The sequence below is a fragment of the Empidonax traillii genome, unplaced genomic scaffold (genome assembly GCF_003031625.1).
Source record: "Empidonax traillii isolate 1590-97213 ecotype Southwest subspecies unplaced genomic scaffold, ASM303162v1 scaffold9:size3134949, whole genome shotgun sequence".
NCBI classification, from domain to species: domain Eukaryota; kingdom Metazoa; phylum Chordata; class Aves; order Passeriformes; family Tyrannidae; genus Empidonax; species Empidonax traillii.
This window is the reverse complement of record NW_020955202.1, coordinates 2077567-2096624: the sequence shown is the minus strand read 5'-3', so window position 1 is coordinate 2096624 and position 19058 is coordinate 2077567. Positions and strand designations below refer to the sequence as shown.

At 42.5% G+C, this 19058-nt stretch overlaps 1 protein-coding gene across 2 annotated transcripts in view; it reads right to left on the bottom strand.

The window, feature by feature from the left end:
* LATS2 (large tumor suppressor kinase 2) overlaps nucleotides 1–18104 on the bottom strand; it is a 49151-nt gene extending 31047 nt beyond the window's left edge. The window contains exons 1-2 of one of the 2 annotated variants that reach the window (XM_027884430.1): nucleotides 17962–18104; nucleotides 13215–13787 (exon numbers count right to left, since the gene is read on the bottom strand). In XM_027884430.1, the coding sequence (XP_027740231.1) occupies nucleotides 13215–13553 (339 nt within the window). In that variant the 5' untranslated portion in view covers nucleotides 13554–13787; nucleotides 17962–18104. The remainder of the gene's footprint in view (nucleotides 1–13214; nucleotides 13788–17961) is intronic. The other variant, XM_027884420.1, reaches the window with a different exon arrangement.
* Between the last annotated feature and the right edge of the window lie 954 nt (nucleotides 18105–19058).

Genomic DNA, 19058 nt, shown 5'->3' with positions numbered 1-19058 from the left:
GACAGTAAGAATGACAGAGATATTTACACAAAATATCACAAATATTTACACACAATATTTACAAAACCACTAAATATCATTTCCTTTTGTCTTCTCTGTACTGCAGCCTTCTTGCTTTCCAATGCTAGAAAAATCAGTTCAGGTTGTAATGTCTTCCGGGAAGAGACCTCATTTTTTGCAACGATGTTGCACCACACAGCTTCACTGCAATGTCAGTGCATCAGTGGCTTTGTATTTGATTATCACCGCAATGCAAGTGTGAAACCCGAAGTGAACAGTAAAACTCTTGTTAGCAAATTTACACTGGCAACACTATCCACATCACACCAAGGTTTTCCCTACTTCTAACATGCAGGTCCCAGACCAAAGATCTTGCTCTGCCAGGACAGATACCATCATGGTTTTTTATAATGTTGTTAGAAATGCCTGGAAAATTCTGGGGACACTAACATTGTAATATAAAAAATAAAGAGGGAAAATACCAGGTATGCTACAAGTTATAGGAATATCTTAACTGGTTATTAATTATCACATAAAGCTGAGTTCAACTCTCCATGTAATCTGAAATCCATGCTACAAATATTAAATAGATAGGAACATATTTCCATTTAAGGCCAAAATCTGTGCCAAACCATAAGTCTAAGTAAATGGACTTAGCATGTGTGCATACTGGTAGAACAGGAGGACTATTTTACTGCTCAAAATAAGCAGCAAAGCTCTGGCCTGCTGAAATCACTAGGAATTTTACTGCTGATTCCAGTGAGGGCAGAACTTCAGCTCAAGAATCTTCATAATCTAGCACAGTGGGGCTGGGGATATGATCCCAGCCTAGATAAATGCCCACTTGATCAGAAATCCCAAACTACTCTTCCCAACTGTCTCATCTCACTGCATTCTGCACAGCAGAGACAGGTTCCACCAGAAACTCAGACTGTGCAGGCTCTTCACCTTTTGTCTTCTGACACAAGCAACCAAGGGACCCCCTGTTGCTGCAGGTGGGGTCTGAGGAAGGACGACACTGTTACTCAGTAGCTGATGAAATGAAAGACCTCCCCACCCCCTGCAACACTTCCTGCAATGCTCCATACACTAAGTCATACACCACTACAAGCTGGATCGCAGCTCAGTGCATTCCACTGCACTTTGTCACGCTTCCCTGACCGACACTATGCCAAAAATTACTAGCTTTAACAGTTCTCTGGTGAATAAAAGAGCTTTTGCAACTCTGAAACAGAGCTGAGTTTTTAATTCATGTTAAATCTGCTTTTCTGTTTCTGAAGGAACATTTTCAATGCTGCCTGTAATTCCCTCTCTGTGCTTTTTTTCTTACTTCTGTAGTGACTTTTGTGAAGATAAAGAGAAAAGTCAAGCTGACTAGTTTTAAAAAGCTTAAAGAAACCTCTAATATATGCCTGAAGGAAGCAAAAATATGAACTTGCAAAATACAAAAATGAAAAAGATCCACATATTCATATAAACCTAGAAGAAATACATGGCAATAGGATTTACAAGAAAGTTACCACAGAGAGGAAAATCCAAAGTAAGACAGACTATCTAAATCAAGCATAGAGCAACATTATCCAGAATTTTCACCTTTACTGTTTATTTATGCAGTACCCAGCTGAGCACAAGCTTGGAATACAGACTGCTCCTGCAAACATCCCTTCTGGTCAGATACCCTAAGGACTTGCAGCTGTAGACTATGCCCTAAGAAACTTTCCTTTGTAATCTTTTATTCAAAACCCATGCCTACAATTACTGAAAGGACGTGACTATTAGAAAACTGTAAAATTAATCTAAGTATTTAACAGAGTAAAATGCTCACTATGCCAATGCTTGATTCCTCTCTCTAGCAGAAGAATACTGGCATGATGCACACGCACCCAAAAAAGGGATACCAGTTCTCTCCAAGCCAGCTAGCTTTGCTCAGCACATCAAGAACTGTTGCTGGCTCCAGCCCATTTTTGGAACAGAGTATTTCACTATCAAACCCCATCTCCAGGCTGACCTGGAAACATGCCTGCCCCGATTCCTTGCGTATGGAAATAATAAAACTATTTTTACACAAAAAGCAAATCCTTTATTTTTTCAAAGGCAACAACAGCCACCACAACAATGCATAGGAGCCAGGCATTCAGAAAAGAGGAGGGTGTTACCTGCAAGTACAGAAAGCAATTGTGAACAGAGCATGTGGGCAGGATGGCAGGGGTTAGGCCTGACTTTAGAAAGCAAGCACACAAAAAACACTGAAAAGAGAGTGGGGAGGAGGAATGCAAGGTAACCTGGAGCTTTTAAGTTCAATAGGCTGGGAAGGTGGGGAAGACGCCTCTGCAGTGACCATCAGCTACCGCAAGCAGCAGGCGCACACTGTGGGGGACACTGGTGGGAATCCTGGTGTCCAGAGAGCAGCTCGGGCTCAGGCTGCTGCTTCTTCTACACTGCATAGCTGAAGAAAATGACTTTCCCAACACCCAAGCATAATCTCTTCAAGGCAGATACTCGAGTTAAAACAACCAGTTTGCTACAACTAATGTCTGAGCTCAGCACTAGCACCTCTGTGAGCCCCACAAGTAAATTCCAAAAATCGTACTCTTCTCCTCACACGCCAAGTTACTGCTTTTTAGCAGGGGCCTCATCCTTGTTACACTTTCCATTTGCCCTCATCACTGTTAGTTCCACTGAGCCTCTTCCCACAAAACTACTATGTGAATGCGGCAAAACAAACTAGATCTGTGGTCTAGTGGCACGGTTTCCCCCAAACTCATGGCCTCAACAACTTGAGAGCAAGGAGGGTTGATGGTGCCCTGGTAGTCTGACTCAGGGTTTTGTCTAATGATGGACAATAGTCCTACTTCATGTTAATGGGAGAGAGGAAGAGATGGAAGTTTTATGCACAGCAGAAAATAGGATAACTGGCTTCCCCCAGCGAGATGTGCTAATGTTTCAGCTGCTGTTGTTTGGCCTGTATAAGGCAGGGTGATGACTGAGTTCATACTCTGCTACACAGCGATGAGCTTGGGAGCACAAACAGTTCTGCACAAGGCAAGAGAAGAAAATGTGGTTCTTTGCAAAAAAAATAAGGAATTCTGTTAAGCATGTAGCATTGCTATTTGCCCAGAATAGCGTTCCTGGAGGTGCTGAACACATAGCAGGACGTTCTGACCTTCCTAGGAATTCGGGAAAAAGCAGCTCTGCCTCCAAACCAGAGCTGTGCCTCAGACTCTCCCTCCTGAGCAGCGATGTTCCAGGCTCAGGGGGCAAGAGATTCTCCCTGGCAGCAAATCTGAGCACCCATTTCTTCCTGAGTGAGGAGCAGGGCCTGCAACAGCAAGTTCTCAACCTCCACCTTACAAATCACGGGGAAGTTCCTGGAAAAAAGTGTTGCAAAAGGTTTTACAGCACCAAAGTACTACTGAAAAATACATTTTTTTCTAGGTTACTTTGATGTGGCTAAGAGCCCTGAAGGTTCACTTCTCAGTAAACAGAGAGGTGAGGGGCGGGGGGAGGCACACCAACGCAAATGAAAATTCTTGTGGTTTGCTTTTGAATTTTCTGGCACTTCCCAGTGAGGTCCTGCTTTGGTAGTATGGGGAACTGTCTCACCATGTGCCATAGCAGAGACTGATGACTTTTGCCCACTTGTAGACTCCTAGGATCTAGGTCTTTGATTTGCTCTGTTGAACACTGCACTAACATCTTCTCTCCACTGTTTGCATGGCTGCAAATATTTCACACATTTCACAGATTATTCATAAAAAACTTTCAAGAAAGTACACAATGAACTTAGTGCTTGCACTAGAGAACATAATAAAACAATTTTCTGAAAGGGAGTGCAAAGTGCAAAGAAATGATCACAGAAAGGAAACAGAAGTGAGTTTCTAGCATAACTGCTGGAGCACCTGAAAGAAAAATCCCATCCTGCCCCAGCACACAGCCAGCTGGTTGCTACCATGTCTAGGCAGAACACACCGCACAGGCAATCAGGGGATCATCTAAAATACAATCAAGAAACTGTACTGGACAATCTGAAGAAAAGCGACTCCAGCAAGATGGAATGCACAACTCTGGAGAAAATTATTGAGACCTTTTTTGGAGCCAGGACAAAAATAGCCCAATATAGAGTGAATTTGTCTTGATTCAAAGATCTCTGTCATACGGTCACAACCTTTTACACTTTTAATTGGGAAAACCAGATAGGGGTTTTTTTTGTAAACAAGGATACCCCACAAACATTAGTATTTCCAAGGTTCCAAATACATTGATTAAATTAGATTTTATATATCTTTATCAGGCTGACATCTGGCAGGACAGTGGAATAAAATCAGTAAAAAGCATGAATGGGACAGGTGTCTAGTTTAAGCGCAGACTACAGAGTCCTGACACTGAATGGAAGAAAAGATGTAGAAATGAAAACATACGGGGTGTGCTGGCAAAGTTCCGTTACAGTTGCATCTACAATTCTTCAAGATGCCACATCAAATCTAAAAATGTAACACTGAAGTCTATAAAAGACTTCTTTCTTAATGGTTTTCAATTATTAAAAAAAAAAAAAATCAGTTCATTTAGGGTATTCAGAGGCACACAGAGAAAGGCCTGTAGCAGGTGTTGAATATTAGTCATTCAAATCTTTGGAGCAGGAAAAACAATGCCATATGATAACAGGTAAAGAAAGGAAGGTATAGACTTGAATAGCCTTGAAGATGTGTAAGAGCTGATAGAGCGGAAGAACAAAACAAACAGGGAGGGAGTAAAACCACAGATCAGCAGCAGTGATCTCTGAGTCTCTGCTGACATTTTCTTCTGTTTTGAAATAACCACCATCCAATGGATTCATAAATGGTGTATAAAATCCAAATGTAGGTAAGGAGTGAAAATGAGCACCTTTGCATGCTTTGGATTAAATGAATTATTTATGAATCTTGCAATGGAGTAATGAAGGATATAGAAAACAGTTGCAAAATGCTTGGTCACGTGAGCAATATACATTTAAATCTCAACATTTATCCATTTACGCTGCATTTATATTTCTCTAAGTGCCTAGAAGACAGTCTGTGTCACAGTAGCAGTTTCACATATGCTCCCACATACACTGATAACAATTCAAGACAAAGCAGCACAGAACACAGTTATTTTCACAGACTGTCCTTGCCAGAACCATTACCTGATTCACCAAGTTAGGGGTACACGGCGTTCTTTTGCTTCAGCCTTCTGAAAATTAACTGACCTAGAAATAATTTCTTTTAAACTATTTTCATATCCTCTCCCATTCTCTTCATCCTTCGCGTCCCTGGGGAAATATTTTTAATTACTTGGATTCACTCAAAATGAAGAGCACAAGTCTCTCATCAGGAAAAATCCATCTTTCACTCTGCAGGGAAGCAGAACACGGCCCCAAACATTAGAATCTTGTTTACTTAGACTAAAAAAGAAACCTTCGGTGCAGTACCAAATCCTGCGGATTAAGTTCTTCACAAACAGCTGGTACCATGCAGACAACTGCAGTCACCGTAACGCATTTATGCATACATGCATCTCTTGGGTGAAACCTAATTTCTATGTGCCAATTTGTGTCCGAGAAGTCTCTTCTGAAGTGCCAGTGACTGTCCAGGTGGCAGGACAAGGCCATTAGAACCAAACCAGTTCTGCTGTGCTGCAGCCATAACTGGGAGACCCCATCAAGATCACAGCTGACAGAACCACTGAAAGAGAAGCTGCCAAGTAATATAAAGTCAAAAATATTCCAGCAGCATCAGTATTCTGGGTGACCTGCAGCAGATGTGTAGAGCAGGCAAACAGCAAGAGTTTGACTGGTTGACTTTCACTAGGCTTTTATTAAAGCACCTTCTGAAGATGGGAAATTGGGATCACTCTCAAGCCTGGACAATACGAGACTGCTACTGCTAGTTCAACACCACAGACCATAATATCACAGCAACTTCAGCCTCTTATTTGGTAATCAGAGACATTGTTAAATTTAATTTTATTTTTTTCCAAAAAGCTAGGGAATGATAAAAACTTAGAATTAAGGACCAGCTTTTCCTTCTCTGAGCCTCAGACCCAAGTAACATAAAAATGTCAGATCTAATCTACACTCACAATTAGGTTATGAACATAAGCAGAAAGGGTGAAAAAAAGTTGAATGTATTTCACATGCTACACACATGACCTATATAAAGATAAGGCCCAAATTAACACAAACATCTGTAGCTTCAAGCAAACAGATTGTGTGCCTGTCCCTTCTTGATTTTACTAGTGCAAACTGCAGTTGTTCCAGTAGAACTTGATTGTCGAATACCTACTCTAGAGTAGCTGTGCTCATAGTGAGTCAGCTTGCAATCCAGCCAGAATTCTTTCCTAAGTCAAAGAAGGGAAAACCTGGGTCTACCCAGCTGTTTCTTAAGAGAGATTCAAGGCAACAGTGGGGAATTAATGGACATATGGATACATCCACTACATGAGAAAAACAGAAAATGAATAATAATAAAAATCACTCCACAGAAGTATGGCACATACCTCTATATCACATGAGAAGTAGCCATGGACTTTATTTGCATTCTACTGATATTCAGTTGGCAGTTTTAATGTAACCTTTTATTTAGTTTAGTAACTACCAGAAAAGCATTCCTAGGTTGAACAAAGTAAGTTCTAAATGAAGATCTTGGATTGTCCCTAAAGACTGTAGCATGCAAAAGTTTTGCATTCAGTCCTACTGAAATCTCTCTAAGTTTAAAAACATTGTTCAATTTTCTTGAGAAAGAAAAAAAAAAAACAAAACACAGACAACCAAAAACCTCCCAGACCCCAACAGAAGAAATGCTATTTTTAAGTCTTGTTATAAAATCCCACTGGTTCCTCTCAGATACAAGCTGAAAAGAACAGCAGAGATTTAGGCTGAGAAACACAAAAAAACTGCAAAAGTAACAGTTACACCCTACTACTATTGTGATATCAACTTCCTGTTAAAATAATAATGGCAATCTTCACTTTTGGTCACAAGGGCTTTTTTATTCACAGACTTAAGTAAATGCTTATGCAGACTTTTTAGTGACTGTGAAGAAGACATTTCCTTTTTTATTAAAAAAAAAAAAAATCACAGCTAAACATTCTCCTGGCAGTTAAATTTTAATAAATACAATTTAAGTATCCGATGCAAGTTAATCCTGTACCCTTGTTACTGCATGACATAATTTTAGACTTTTATATTAACTCCCAAGCTTCTACAATGTTTATCTGATATGAGAAATAGGGAAGCACTGATTTAACATAACTTAAAATTCACACTTATCTACAGTTGAAGGCCGGCATCTGATTCCTGTTCTGTCATTTCAAACATAACCCTACTACCAAGAGGTGATTTATTCTATAGTTAGATAAAGAAGAAAGGAGTCCAACAGGTATAATAGGCAGAGCTTAAAACATACTGTAGTCTTGTTCAGTGCCATATTACTGACCATCTGTCAAGAAGCCACATCTTGTCAAGGGAAGGAGAACATTAAATCACCTATACTGTTAAGGAATACTTCCACCACCGTGAAACTTCTGAAGGAAAATACTCTCCTTCCTTCTGAAGGACCAGCATACTCCAAGCCATGCTCATGTAGAACAATACCAAGTACCCCTTCCCAAATACATTGTGGGAATTGTGTCACGACACAGAGAATCTAAGTATATTCACTAAGTATCATCAAGAAGTGACAGCAACATAGGAAGTCTGGAGACAAGAGAAAGGACTTAGGAGAGAGAGGTGTCAGCAGGTATCAGCTCAAAAGCAATCCCTGCCTCTTGCTTTCAGCCCCTGGAAAGCTATGACTCACTTTTTTTCTAAAGCAACTAAGAACTGAAACGACTTAAGGCACTCACTTCAGGCACATTAGTGGGAAAACATATTCCGTTACAATGCTCTGATGGAAGAACATTGGATTATACTGGAAACTTCTCAGAAATGAGTAAAAAGGTTGAAACCAAACAGGGAGGTTAGAAAGAAAAAAGTATAGGAAAAGGTTATGAAACAAGCTCTCGAAACACCTAGTATAAAGAAGGCAGAGTGAACAACTTACCTTCAAATGAGGGATGCAAATGGAACACACAGGAGACTGATGTCCCGAATTACCAGATCTATTTCAGTTGCTAAAATAAAACCTCTCTCCTGCATGCCCTCATTTGAACATCCCTTTTTTCCTCCCCTTAACTCAAGAATACTTCTATCCTCCTGACCTGCAACATAGCTTGTAATGACTCTTACCATCTTTAATGTATGTCCCACAGAATAACCCAGGCAATCTTATAACAGCTCATTCTTCAGTAATTTTTCATTAACAAAACAACCTGAACAGAAAACACCCAGAGAATGACTAAGACATTCATCCTGGAGGTTTTGGTAAATAGCTGGGCAGGCAGAACTCCTAACACAGGTAAGTTTACCCATGCAGAACACAAGATGTTGTTATGTGACAGGCCAATGTTATGAAATTAATTCCCCCATTTGCTCGGGGCTGTTACAAAATTTGTTGCCCTTCACCTTGAATGCAAGCTCTCCTTTTAGACTTGTTCTCTTAACAAATACATCACAACAGATATTATACTACATCAAAACTTCAGCAAGCTTGTTACCAAAGCAAAACTCTGCGTTGTGTTTGCTTCCTCTCATCACTCCCAACGATATGATGAAAAGTCATACTGCTCAGTAACACACTGCTAGATGGCACATGGATCATAGGTGCCAGCATGACCTAAAAACACTATATAAAACAAGAAAAACAGCTTACTAGTTCTACATGCAAAATATATAAAGGATTTTTAGCCCAAGCTCTGTTTGGCAGAATAGAATTTCAACCCACCCCATCTCTACAAACTGAATACCATTAATACAGTGTAATACAGATGACAATCTGCTCAACTTGATATTCTTAAGACACACTACAATACCCACAGACACCATTCCACTTCCTTGAAAGACAATAAGATTAGTGTCTAATGGACAGGTCTTCCCCTTCAGAATGTCCTGATATCGGCACAGGTGGGATGTACATGTTTTATTATAGATATATTTTTAAAAGCTTCTGAAAAAAAAGAAGCGTAAGAACTTCCCCGCCTCACATATCCGTAGTTGTACAGCAGATAGCATGTTACTGGAGGATTACAGCCTGTAAAAAAATTTTAAAATATGATCTTTTTCTTAGAAACAGCTGCCCAAACAAACCATGTCTAGAAATCTTCACCCAGAAAAGGTACCATTGCTCAAAGGAAAGTTTGCTTGAGGGAAAGACAAAAAAAACCCCACAAAAGTGACAAGTGTATAACATTCCACAGTTTATCCAGAACTGCTGCAGCCCACTCTGAGTTACAATGTCAGTGGCTGTTTATGCTCCAAGGAAGTACAGTAAGTACAGTGCAGCCCATTCAGGTTGCTGGAATGTCACTGATCATATGCTCAATTGCATCTATTCATTAGAAAAATTCAATCCACAACAGCAGCTGCATTTACCACCACACCCCAAACGCCATCCAGTTGCCCCAGGTGATTCCAGTGGTTTACCATCCCACAGGACAGACGCTCCATGCTCTTGTCCCTCCACAGTGACTGCAAGTTACACTTCCAAAACCAAGGAGTTTTATTTACTAAAGAATGGTATATTAGGAGGGCTTTTGGCTTCAAGTTTTTGCAAGAAAAAAGGTCTGCTCTTTAGCAGTCATGTTCTACGAGTTTCAGAACTATTTATGCCGCACTAATTATTTTTGATTCAAACTCGCTAAATAATTACTGTTGAGAGGATGACTTAAGCAAACAACAGCCAAGTTACTCCATTTGTTTCAGAAAAGCGATGACTAACTGTGTGTGTAATTTTGTTCTGTATCTCTTTTAAAAAAAAGTGTGTAATCCTGGCTTCTTTCAGATCAGTTGCAAAGTCCCCGTTAAGTTTAGGTGACCAGATTTCACTATAAAATCATAAACTGCACAAAAAAAAAAAAAATGGCTGAAAAATAAATCTTTCCAAAAGAACATGGGTCATTTAAAAGGACAGTGGCAACTTTCTAACCAATTAAAAAAAAAAAACAAACTGTTTTCACATGTAACACCTATGGTGACTGTAACTGAAAGACACAAGAATTTGGTATTTACTTCATGAATTACACTGCATTTCATATACTTGTTAAGTTTACCAAAGGGTTTATAACCAATTTCCTGGCTGTGTGAGTCTTTCACAGAGCAAGAGTAAAGTAATAAAATGTTATGTTTCCTTTTTATTTAATTAAACCAATTTCAATTTCATCTTAAAACTTAGAGTCATTTAGGCAGAACAGGTTGCTAAAAACCCTACTAAGCAACATTGCTTGTAGGATGTAAAATGGTTGTTGTTAAAAACTAACTATACCAGATGAGTGGAGCTAGGAAGAGTTACAAATAGAAGTATCATTTCCCTAGCCTCTAAAATTTGTCTTCCTTCTCAACTGCTACTGCTTCCCTTCACTCTTCCAAAAATCCTTATGGTGGCCTAATAGACAGACTGAAGAAAAATCCTGATCCTTGCCTGGTGTCCACCACAACAGGTTACCCACAAGGTTTAGAATTACTTTTCAGTGTTCCACCTAGAACACCAAAAAGCACCAGCCCAAATCCAACTTGAAAATGGAGTTCCCGTAAGATCAAACTGAATGTTATTGTTATTCATGTCTATTCATTCTTCACAGCTTCCCAGAACACCCACAATTAATAGCTTCTTATGACAAATTGCCAACTTCAGGAGGCTTGCAGCTGCTGAACAGCTGATTCGTGCACCATGAAGCAGGATGGGAAGGTGTAAGTTCTTGTACTCTGCAGACTTGCAGTAGAGGAAGGCTCAAGCAGACTATTAGCTATTCATGGACCTGAAATCCTTAACCTCAAAACCTCTGCTCCTGGGGATTTGAGAGGGAAGGCGGGAGGTGGGCTTCAAGGCCCATTTACCAACCTCACACTAGCATTGGGTTCAGAGTTATGTAAAACCATTCCCAAAGAAAGTGAAGCTGCCTTCAATTCTCCATTAAATCAGAGATCTGTTAGCTACAGGGCTACAGAAGATGTCCATGTGGTAGGCATTTAAAGGCTTTGATTCACAAAGCCATTGATTTGGGATCAATGATTTACTAGACATCACGATCTGAAACAGTTTGGCATCTGATTCAAAACAGCTCAGGAAGGAAAAAAAAATAGAGAGAGCAATCAAGTCTGTCACCCTACGCCATGCCATCCCCAGGGCCAGATACCATTCACACCATCTCAAGACAATCCATTCATTCACAGCCCTTCAGGACAGCCAACCTTCATGTGGTGTGGACTCACATTAGGAAACCCAGCATTTTTAGCCACAGGATTCCAGTCTTGAAATCTCTGTCTGGGCTCTAGCTAAATGTGATCTGCTTATGCCTAGATCTGAACGCCAAACGTGCCTAAGGGAGAAGCCCAATAATGCCATCTCCAGGCAACAAGTCACACGTTGGGAGAAAGGCTACATCTGAGGATGGAAGGATCACGGCCAACGAGTAGGGGAAAAAACAAAACAACCAAAAATGTGCAGACAAGTTTAAGGAAGTATCAAAAATCTTCACAGCAGAGTCAGAATTGGGCTCAGTGCTCTATAAGAAGCAATACCATTGTATGAACATTGAAGTAAAAATAGCTAAATATGTAAAAAGCTTTATATATAGAGTCCATTACACTTCCTTAAATACCAAGATATTTAACAGGTGCTCAGGTATTTCTGTTTTATACATTGGCTTAACACTACTGTGCTGTAGTGCGCTCAAAGTACTTTCCAAGATTTCAGTCCAACGAGCCTGTTCTATGTGTGAACGATTTGTCCGTGTAACCTACTAAATGTGCACTTCCAATCCAGAATCCAGCTGTGCTCATTTAACCTTGGCTCCATATGCACAGGGAGTGTTCTCATCCTAAACAGTTAGGGAACTTTCGAGGGTAGAGTTCTAAAACACACTGTTTTCATGGCATACTTAAGATCAGAGAAAATCCTTGGTTCCTCCACTTAAATAATTCAGTACAGCATCTTGGTTCATTGGACCAGGAATTGTTTACTTGTACTGCAGCCCTTCTCATTAGATCTGCAATCTCTGATTGCCTCGCGTAGCATAAACTCCTTGGAATAGAAACAGAGCTAATTAGTCTTTATATAGCTCCAGGGAAATGCACCCTGTTTATGATAATGCTTGATGTTAGTTTTGTTATACAGGTTCAGAATATGATGTGAGACTCACACTCTGCCATGAGTGAATGGAGACTAAGTTTTGAAACCAAGGAAATGCCACTGAAAGCACTCTGGTTTTAAATCTCTCCAATTTATATGATGGAGCACAAATGGAAACGTTTCAGCTTGTCAACAACTGCCATTTAATCACATGGAAAAAAAGTTGTTCCTACAACAATCAGAATCTGAACTCAAATCAGCACTTTGTCTCTTAAAAGCAAAATTTTGAACTATTGCTGGACAGGAGTGAAAGTCGATACCAACACTGGATGCACAAGCCAGATGAAGGTAGAAGAAGAAGAACACAAGAAGAGTGTGTTCTGCACCAAGCAAAGGGTCTTTGAATTAAGAAAACATTATAGTATCAAATCTCAGAACAACAACAACAAAAAAATCACCTCTACACCCTGAGCAGGGCTACCACCTCTAAAGAGAAGGAGAGAAGTGAGGAAGAACAGGTGTGTACTGAACCACTGCTGTCTGCTGAACATCCAGCCAATTCCACCTCTTTCTGGCCAACAGAAAGGGACCTTCTTCAAATACCATATACTCTCTCTTTCTTACAGTTGCTTCTGACAGTGAGCAGGGCTTAGATCTGCTAGACAAAATTCCACCCTATTACTCACAGCTAAGGCTTGTTCCAGTGTTGCAGGGAAAAATGAAGAAACAAAAAGGAAGAAAAGAAATAAGAAAAAATAAGGCAAGTTACCCTGCCTTACATATCAACTGATATCAACGGAGGAAATCATAAAAGAATCCTAGAGGTCACCATGACTGTCTTTAATGTGAATTAATCCTAAACTAGGCACTTCTCTCAAAAGGAAGTCCACCTACTCTGCTAGTCATACAGCAGCACAACTGCCAGAGGAACTGGTGCACTTCTATGATCCTATTATTTCGACAGCCATCATCAAAATCCTTTCTTCAATCCTGAGAGCAAACTTGTGACAATCCCCCCTCCAAACTGGTACGTACCTGATCACAACCTGCATTCACCAGCTCCTGGAGCATCTGCCTGTTCACTTCAACAGCTGCTGTGGTGCTCGACTCATTAGCAAAGGGCAGCAAAGAATATCTAATTTCCCGCAGAGCTTTCTGATATGGTCCAAACTTGGGCGTTTGTCTCATCTGCTGCTGCCTTGCAGCATCCTTCCCTATTAAAATCTTAGGGTCCAGAGAAGTTTCACTGCCTGGTCCAATAGGTAGTCCCTGACCTGAAGATTTGGATGGCTGCTTTAAACCTTCTCGAATCTCTTGTAACCTTTGTCTGCTGTTTCCAGAATATGTCGTAGCAGGAAAAGTCTTTGGCCTCATTGTTAATCCAGTTTTCTCTGAGCATAAATACAGCTTTGTTCTTTGTGTTTTTTAAATTATTTCAAAAAAGTGTCACTTGATGTTATCAATTTCTTGTAAACATAATCCTTCGAAAAAAAAAAAAGGCAAAATTCTCAAGAGATTTCTGCCAGTGTTTTACTTCAGCTCAAAATCTCCACATTTCCTGCAGAAAACGAAAATCCGTGGAATCATCATTTTGCAGACGGACAGTGTCTGAAACAAAAAAAAATAAAAGTACATGCAATTAAGTTGATATTGTAAATGCCTCTGAAGGGACAGCATGACAACTAATCAAGTGAAAGTGAATCAGTTTAACCTCTTAAGCTGTCACAGCTGGATACCCTTTAATGATTTTCACTTTATCTGTTTTCAATAACAAGATTCCAAAAGGTTTTCTCAACCTAATCAATAAATAATTAATTTTTAAGTTTAATTTTCAAAATAAATTAAAATAAAACATTCAAAAACTACAACATTTAAGAATTTTACAGTACCAACTGTGGCATGTTTCCCACCCAGTTGCATAATCAAATCCTTGACAAGCCTATCCTATTTCATAATTAGGGAAGAGTATGCTCATGAAATGTTTTTTCCCCACTTAATATTTTGTTTGTTTTACACCAGCTGAGGCCAGTTTCAGAAGTTTGTGAAGAAGATTTATAATGGAAATATTGATGACTCTAACCATAGCAACTTCTAGTATTTCAATAACAAAGCAAATAGCAAAAAGACAAGATATTTTGCCTTGGCACATAAATATCTTAGCAAAGCCTGAAGGTAACAATTCTCCCCAGAACTGGAAGGACGAAGTGGGGGGACAAAAAAGGAGGGGAGGGGGTATAGGATATTTCATTAGCTATGCCTTAGAGGGAGGAAAGGGAAAAGAGGGGTAAATGGAGCTATACAGTAACAGCAGAAGATAAAGAACCAGATCAGGTAGCATCCCAAGGCAGAAAAAAAAGACTCTGAGACAGCTTTATGCACCTCTTCTGACATGCAGCAGAGAGCAACTATGCTGCTGAGCTACTGCGCAGCTTGTGATCCCCGTGCAGCACAAAGTTGTAACAAAAATTCTACCTTAACTAAGTTTTCACATGTCACCGTAACAGAAACATTAAATAATGGTGCATTTGGAACAGGATGAAAGACAGCTTAATCAGATATGTCATCTAGCTGTGGATGCTGCTAATGTAAGTTTGCCTCTGCTACCACCATCTGCACTTGTAAAGTGACTTCTGAATGGTGTTCCAGACACTGCACTGGTAAGGTAAGAATTCTGCTCAGTTGTTTTCAAATCACAAATACTGCGGATGGTAACACACTGCATGTTTCTCTCCATCACTCAGAAGCCGACTGGATATTTTTGTTTTAAAAGGCGCTTTGCTCCTGCTCATAGCACATTTATAATTGAAAAGAGTTTCTCCACAAAGTATTGTTCTTTATTTTCACGTGCTCAGATTAAAACTCGCTTCATTGTGACAGCCCTTCCTGTGACAGCTATAGCATTTCCCAACAAAATAACCATTTCCATACATTTACCATCAGTTCTCACTGCCTAATAAACAGCTTACTACTGTGAAGGCCAAGAGGAAAACACATTCACCTCTGAAGCCCATCACTACTTCCTCCGCAGTGCAGAGCCCACTTCAAGCTTTCCTCTACAACCAAGGACTGAAATGCAGCAGTGAAGTCAGACCCCAGACTCTTCTATGATGGTTCACCAGTTTGAAATGCAGGAGCACAGATTATTCACTCGAGATTAACCCGTGTCACCCTCCTTTGCTAAGATTTAAATGCTCCGGAAACTAAAACACACACATAATGTATCTGAGGTGTTGAGCTCCTCCACCGGGTAGTCTGTACAGATATCCTCCAGCACTAACTCATAGAGGAATTAGAGTGACATAAATGCACACATGCACACTGGAAAGGGTTTGCCACTTGTCTTAGGGGGAGTGCATCTAGGTTTTGCTGTTTCCACAAATCAGCTATTAGTCAATAACAAATCAAGCTTTCATTGTCCTAAATGAAAACAAAAGCAACCGCAGGATACCTAGAACAGAATTTTTTCTCTTGGGCAGAATATAGCCTTGTTAAAAAAATAAAACACAATAGTATTGCAGCCTTCTTCAGATTACATCATAACTAGCTAGTGCTTAGAAGATACAGAGCAATTAATTAGTCTATAATTGTCTCTCTTTTCCTGACAGCAGCAGGCACCATATGGCTGGGTTTAGGCATCTGGGTTGTTCTTCCTTTTTAATCCCTGTGCCAATCCTCAGGCCTCGGACACGCTGGGAGAGCTTGCAAGACCCCCACCTTTTTGCAGCAAAAGACTGCATTCCCCCTTACACACATGCTTCAACATAAAGAACTTCTGTGACCTTTAGCCTAAGGCCGAGACCAATAATGCTGGGTCAAGCCAGCTGGAAACTTCCTAGGCTTACATCTACAATACTGTTAAACCAGAAAGAAACGCTGGTCGTTTAGACAGTGTGAATGAGAGCAACAACAACAGTAAGCACCGGAGCTAACTGCAAACCTGTTTCACATTTTTGCAGGGCTTTTTTTTTTTTTTAAACGAAATACATAAGATAAGCCAAGAAACTGGAACGCTAAACATTACAGATGATTTACAAAGAAAGACAAGCTGCCTGCTTTTTAAAATCTTCCTGTGATTTGCATCTTTAGCAAAAAAGATGACTGTATGCTTTAAATGATATGTGGAATGTCTCATCCTGTCTAAGCATTTCTGACTGTACGTCTGGATTTGGATAACTCCAAATCCTTCTAATCTGCACCTTGCCTACAGCAGGAACTGTATTGATACACGGGTATCAATAGCCTTCCTACCATCAGGAGAAATTATTATTCAGAATTATTTTTGAGTTGTAAGCCATTCTGACTAAACAGTGCTCATGTCTTTTCCAAAATGTTCTATGTTCTGTACTAATTAGAAGCTTGTCCATTACCCCGAAGATACGACACTTCAAATAAGTACAGCGTTACTTTAGTTGCATCAAGTTAAACAATTTTTGAGCAACTGATTATTTTGCTTCATCTGAGAAATACCAATAGCTGCTCTGGCAGCAACCAACCAACCACACTGAAATTATATGCTGATGCCTGTTGTTCCAGCAGCACTATCTATTCACTGTCCTGTTTCTTCATTCACCAACAGGCTGCATGTGCTAATGGCTCTGTGGAGCTGGGACACAAGCAGCAAACTAAAGCTCGCCTGAGCCAGCAAGCTGTTTCCCTGTGCGGGTACCGGCGTCAGCTGAACTAGCACTCACTGCAGAAGGAAAGAGTAGAGTTTTAAGAAACTGCTACAACAGCCTTCCCTCTCTCAATTTACGGGTATTGCTTTGGGGTCTTTTTGATCAGAAATTCAAGAAAGCGGGGACCGTCCACTTTGTATTGGAGGTTTATGATGGGGTGGAAGCGTTTCAGAGATTTCATTATTATACAAATCGTGCTACTCTTCCTAAACAGGCACATGATAAAAGTGGAAACAACTGGAAAGAGGATTTTCCCCAAAACGATTCGTCCTCTCCTTCCTCCTGCTAACAAAACTGTCCAGAAGTAACCCTGTGCCAATGTCCCACCGCCAACCACAAGCACCGGCCCAACGCAGGGCTGAGGGAGACAGCTCACCTTCCCCACGCACAGCAGCCCGGCAGGGACTGATCGCAGAGCCCGGACGCTCCAAATGAGCCTCTTTTTGCGTCATCTGCGCCAATGCCTTTCCCGGGGAAAGGGGTATTTCAACACGCACACCGCTCACGAGGCAGCAGCGAGGGTGGCGAAGTGCTGGATCTTGGCAGTGACCTTCAGCTGACTGGGAACAGCGGGGCCCCCGCCGCGGCCGGACGGGACCCCGCGGGCTCTGGATGCCCCCGCCCGGCTCCCCGCCCTGCCCTCGCCCCCCGCGACACCCGCCCGGCGGGTTCTGCCCAGGCGGGGCGCCCCCCACCCCCGTGTGCCGCCGGGAGCACCAGCCCCTTCTCCCACAGCCCCAAACCCACTCCCTGCGCGGGCGGAAAGCTCCCAAAACAAACTCCGGCCATTTACGAGCAGCTCCGGCCTGCTGGGGCAGAGGCCGCGGACAGGCGGACCCTCTCCCCCCTCCGCCAGGGCCGGGCTGGGCTGTCACACGGGTGTCCGGAAAATGTCGGAGGGTGCGGGCAGGGCGCCCAGCCTGCCCCCGGGAGGGGACGCGCACACGGGACGCTCACTCTCGCTTCGGGGACCGACCCACCTCCGCTCCCTCGCCCCGCTCCTCCACAGGACTTTCCCCTCCGCGCACACAGTTTTGGGGGATGGGGGGCGCTCACGCCCGGGGCTGAGGGGGAACCCGCGTCCCCCCCCGTGCCCCTCCGCTCACCTCGCCGGGGCGCCCGGCGCCGCCGCTGCCCCTCGGCGGTGGGCACGGCGCGGCTCAGCGGCGGCGGCGGCCGCGGCGGCGCGGGCCGTTCTCCATCCTCCCCCTTGGCCGTCCCGGGCGCCGAGTGCGGGGCGCAGTCGGGACATTCGCTACATTGTTGGCATTCCATTCGCGCCACGTGACCCCGCGGCGCCGCGTCATTCCACTCCCCTCCCGGCGCATTCCAGCGGGGGGAGGGGCTTCCAGGGCGGGAAGGGCCGGGGAGGGCTGTCGCACCCCGAGGGGACCGGGCGGCGGGGGCAGGCTGCCCTCCGCCCGCAGGTCCCCTCGGGGCGCCCTTCCTGGTTTTACAAGCAGTACAAAGTGACACTTTTTTCCCCTCACAAAACCCACTCCGCTCACAGCAGCTCCCCGCTGGGTTCTGCTGTGAGCGGAGTTGAAGGAATGTCACTGCCTCCACTTGTTGAGGTGAAAAGGGCTGAGATGGAATCACAGAACCACAGAATGGTTTGGGTTCGAAGGGACTTTAAAGATCATCCAGTTCCAACCCCCGTGCCATGGGCAGGGACACCTTCCACTTGACCAGGTTCCTCCAAGCCCCATCCAACCTGGCCTTGGACATCTAAGGGATAAGGCATCCACAGCCCTCTGGGCAAGGGAGGCGGCTTAAAGATGCCTGTCCACTCACCCCACGCTCCAAACTCAGTTGACAGTTTTGTTTATTCCTACCGTTATTCCTTCCATGCTGGACTAATCATGCACACAAAGTGGCATCACTACCAATGCCTGCTTGGAGCTTCCTTTCAGCTTCTGGTCTGCTTGGGTTTTTTTTAAGGGGGGTTACTTGTTTTTCATGTTGTTTCACCATGGTAAGGACACAAGGGGGCTATGAGGTATCAGAGGAGGGCAGACAGGCACTTCACATCTGGAACACAAGCTGCAAAGGATTTTTGGATGCAAAGGTCATGTTTGACCTTGTTATGGATGTAGCTGCCTGGAACCAGAATCACAGAATAACTAAGATTCAAAAAGACCTCTAAGATCATCAAGTCCAACCATTAAGCCAGCATTACTCTGTTCACCACTAAACCATGTCC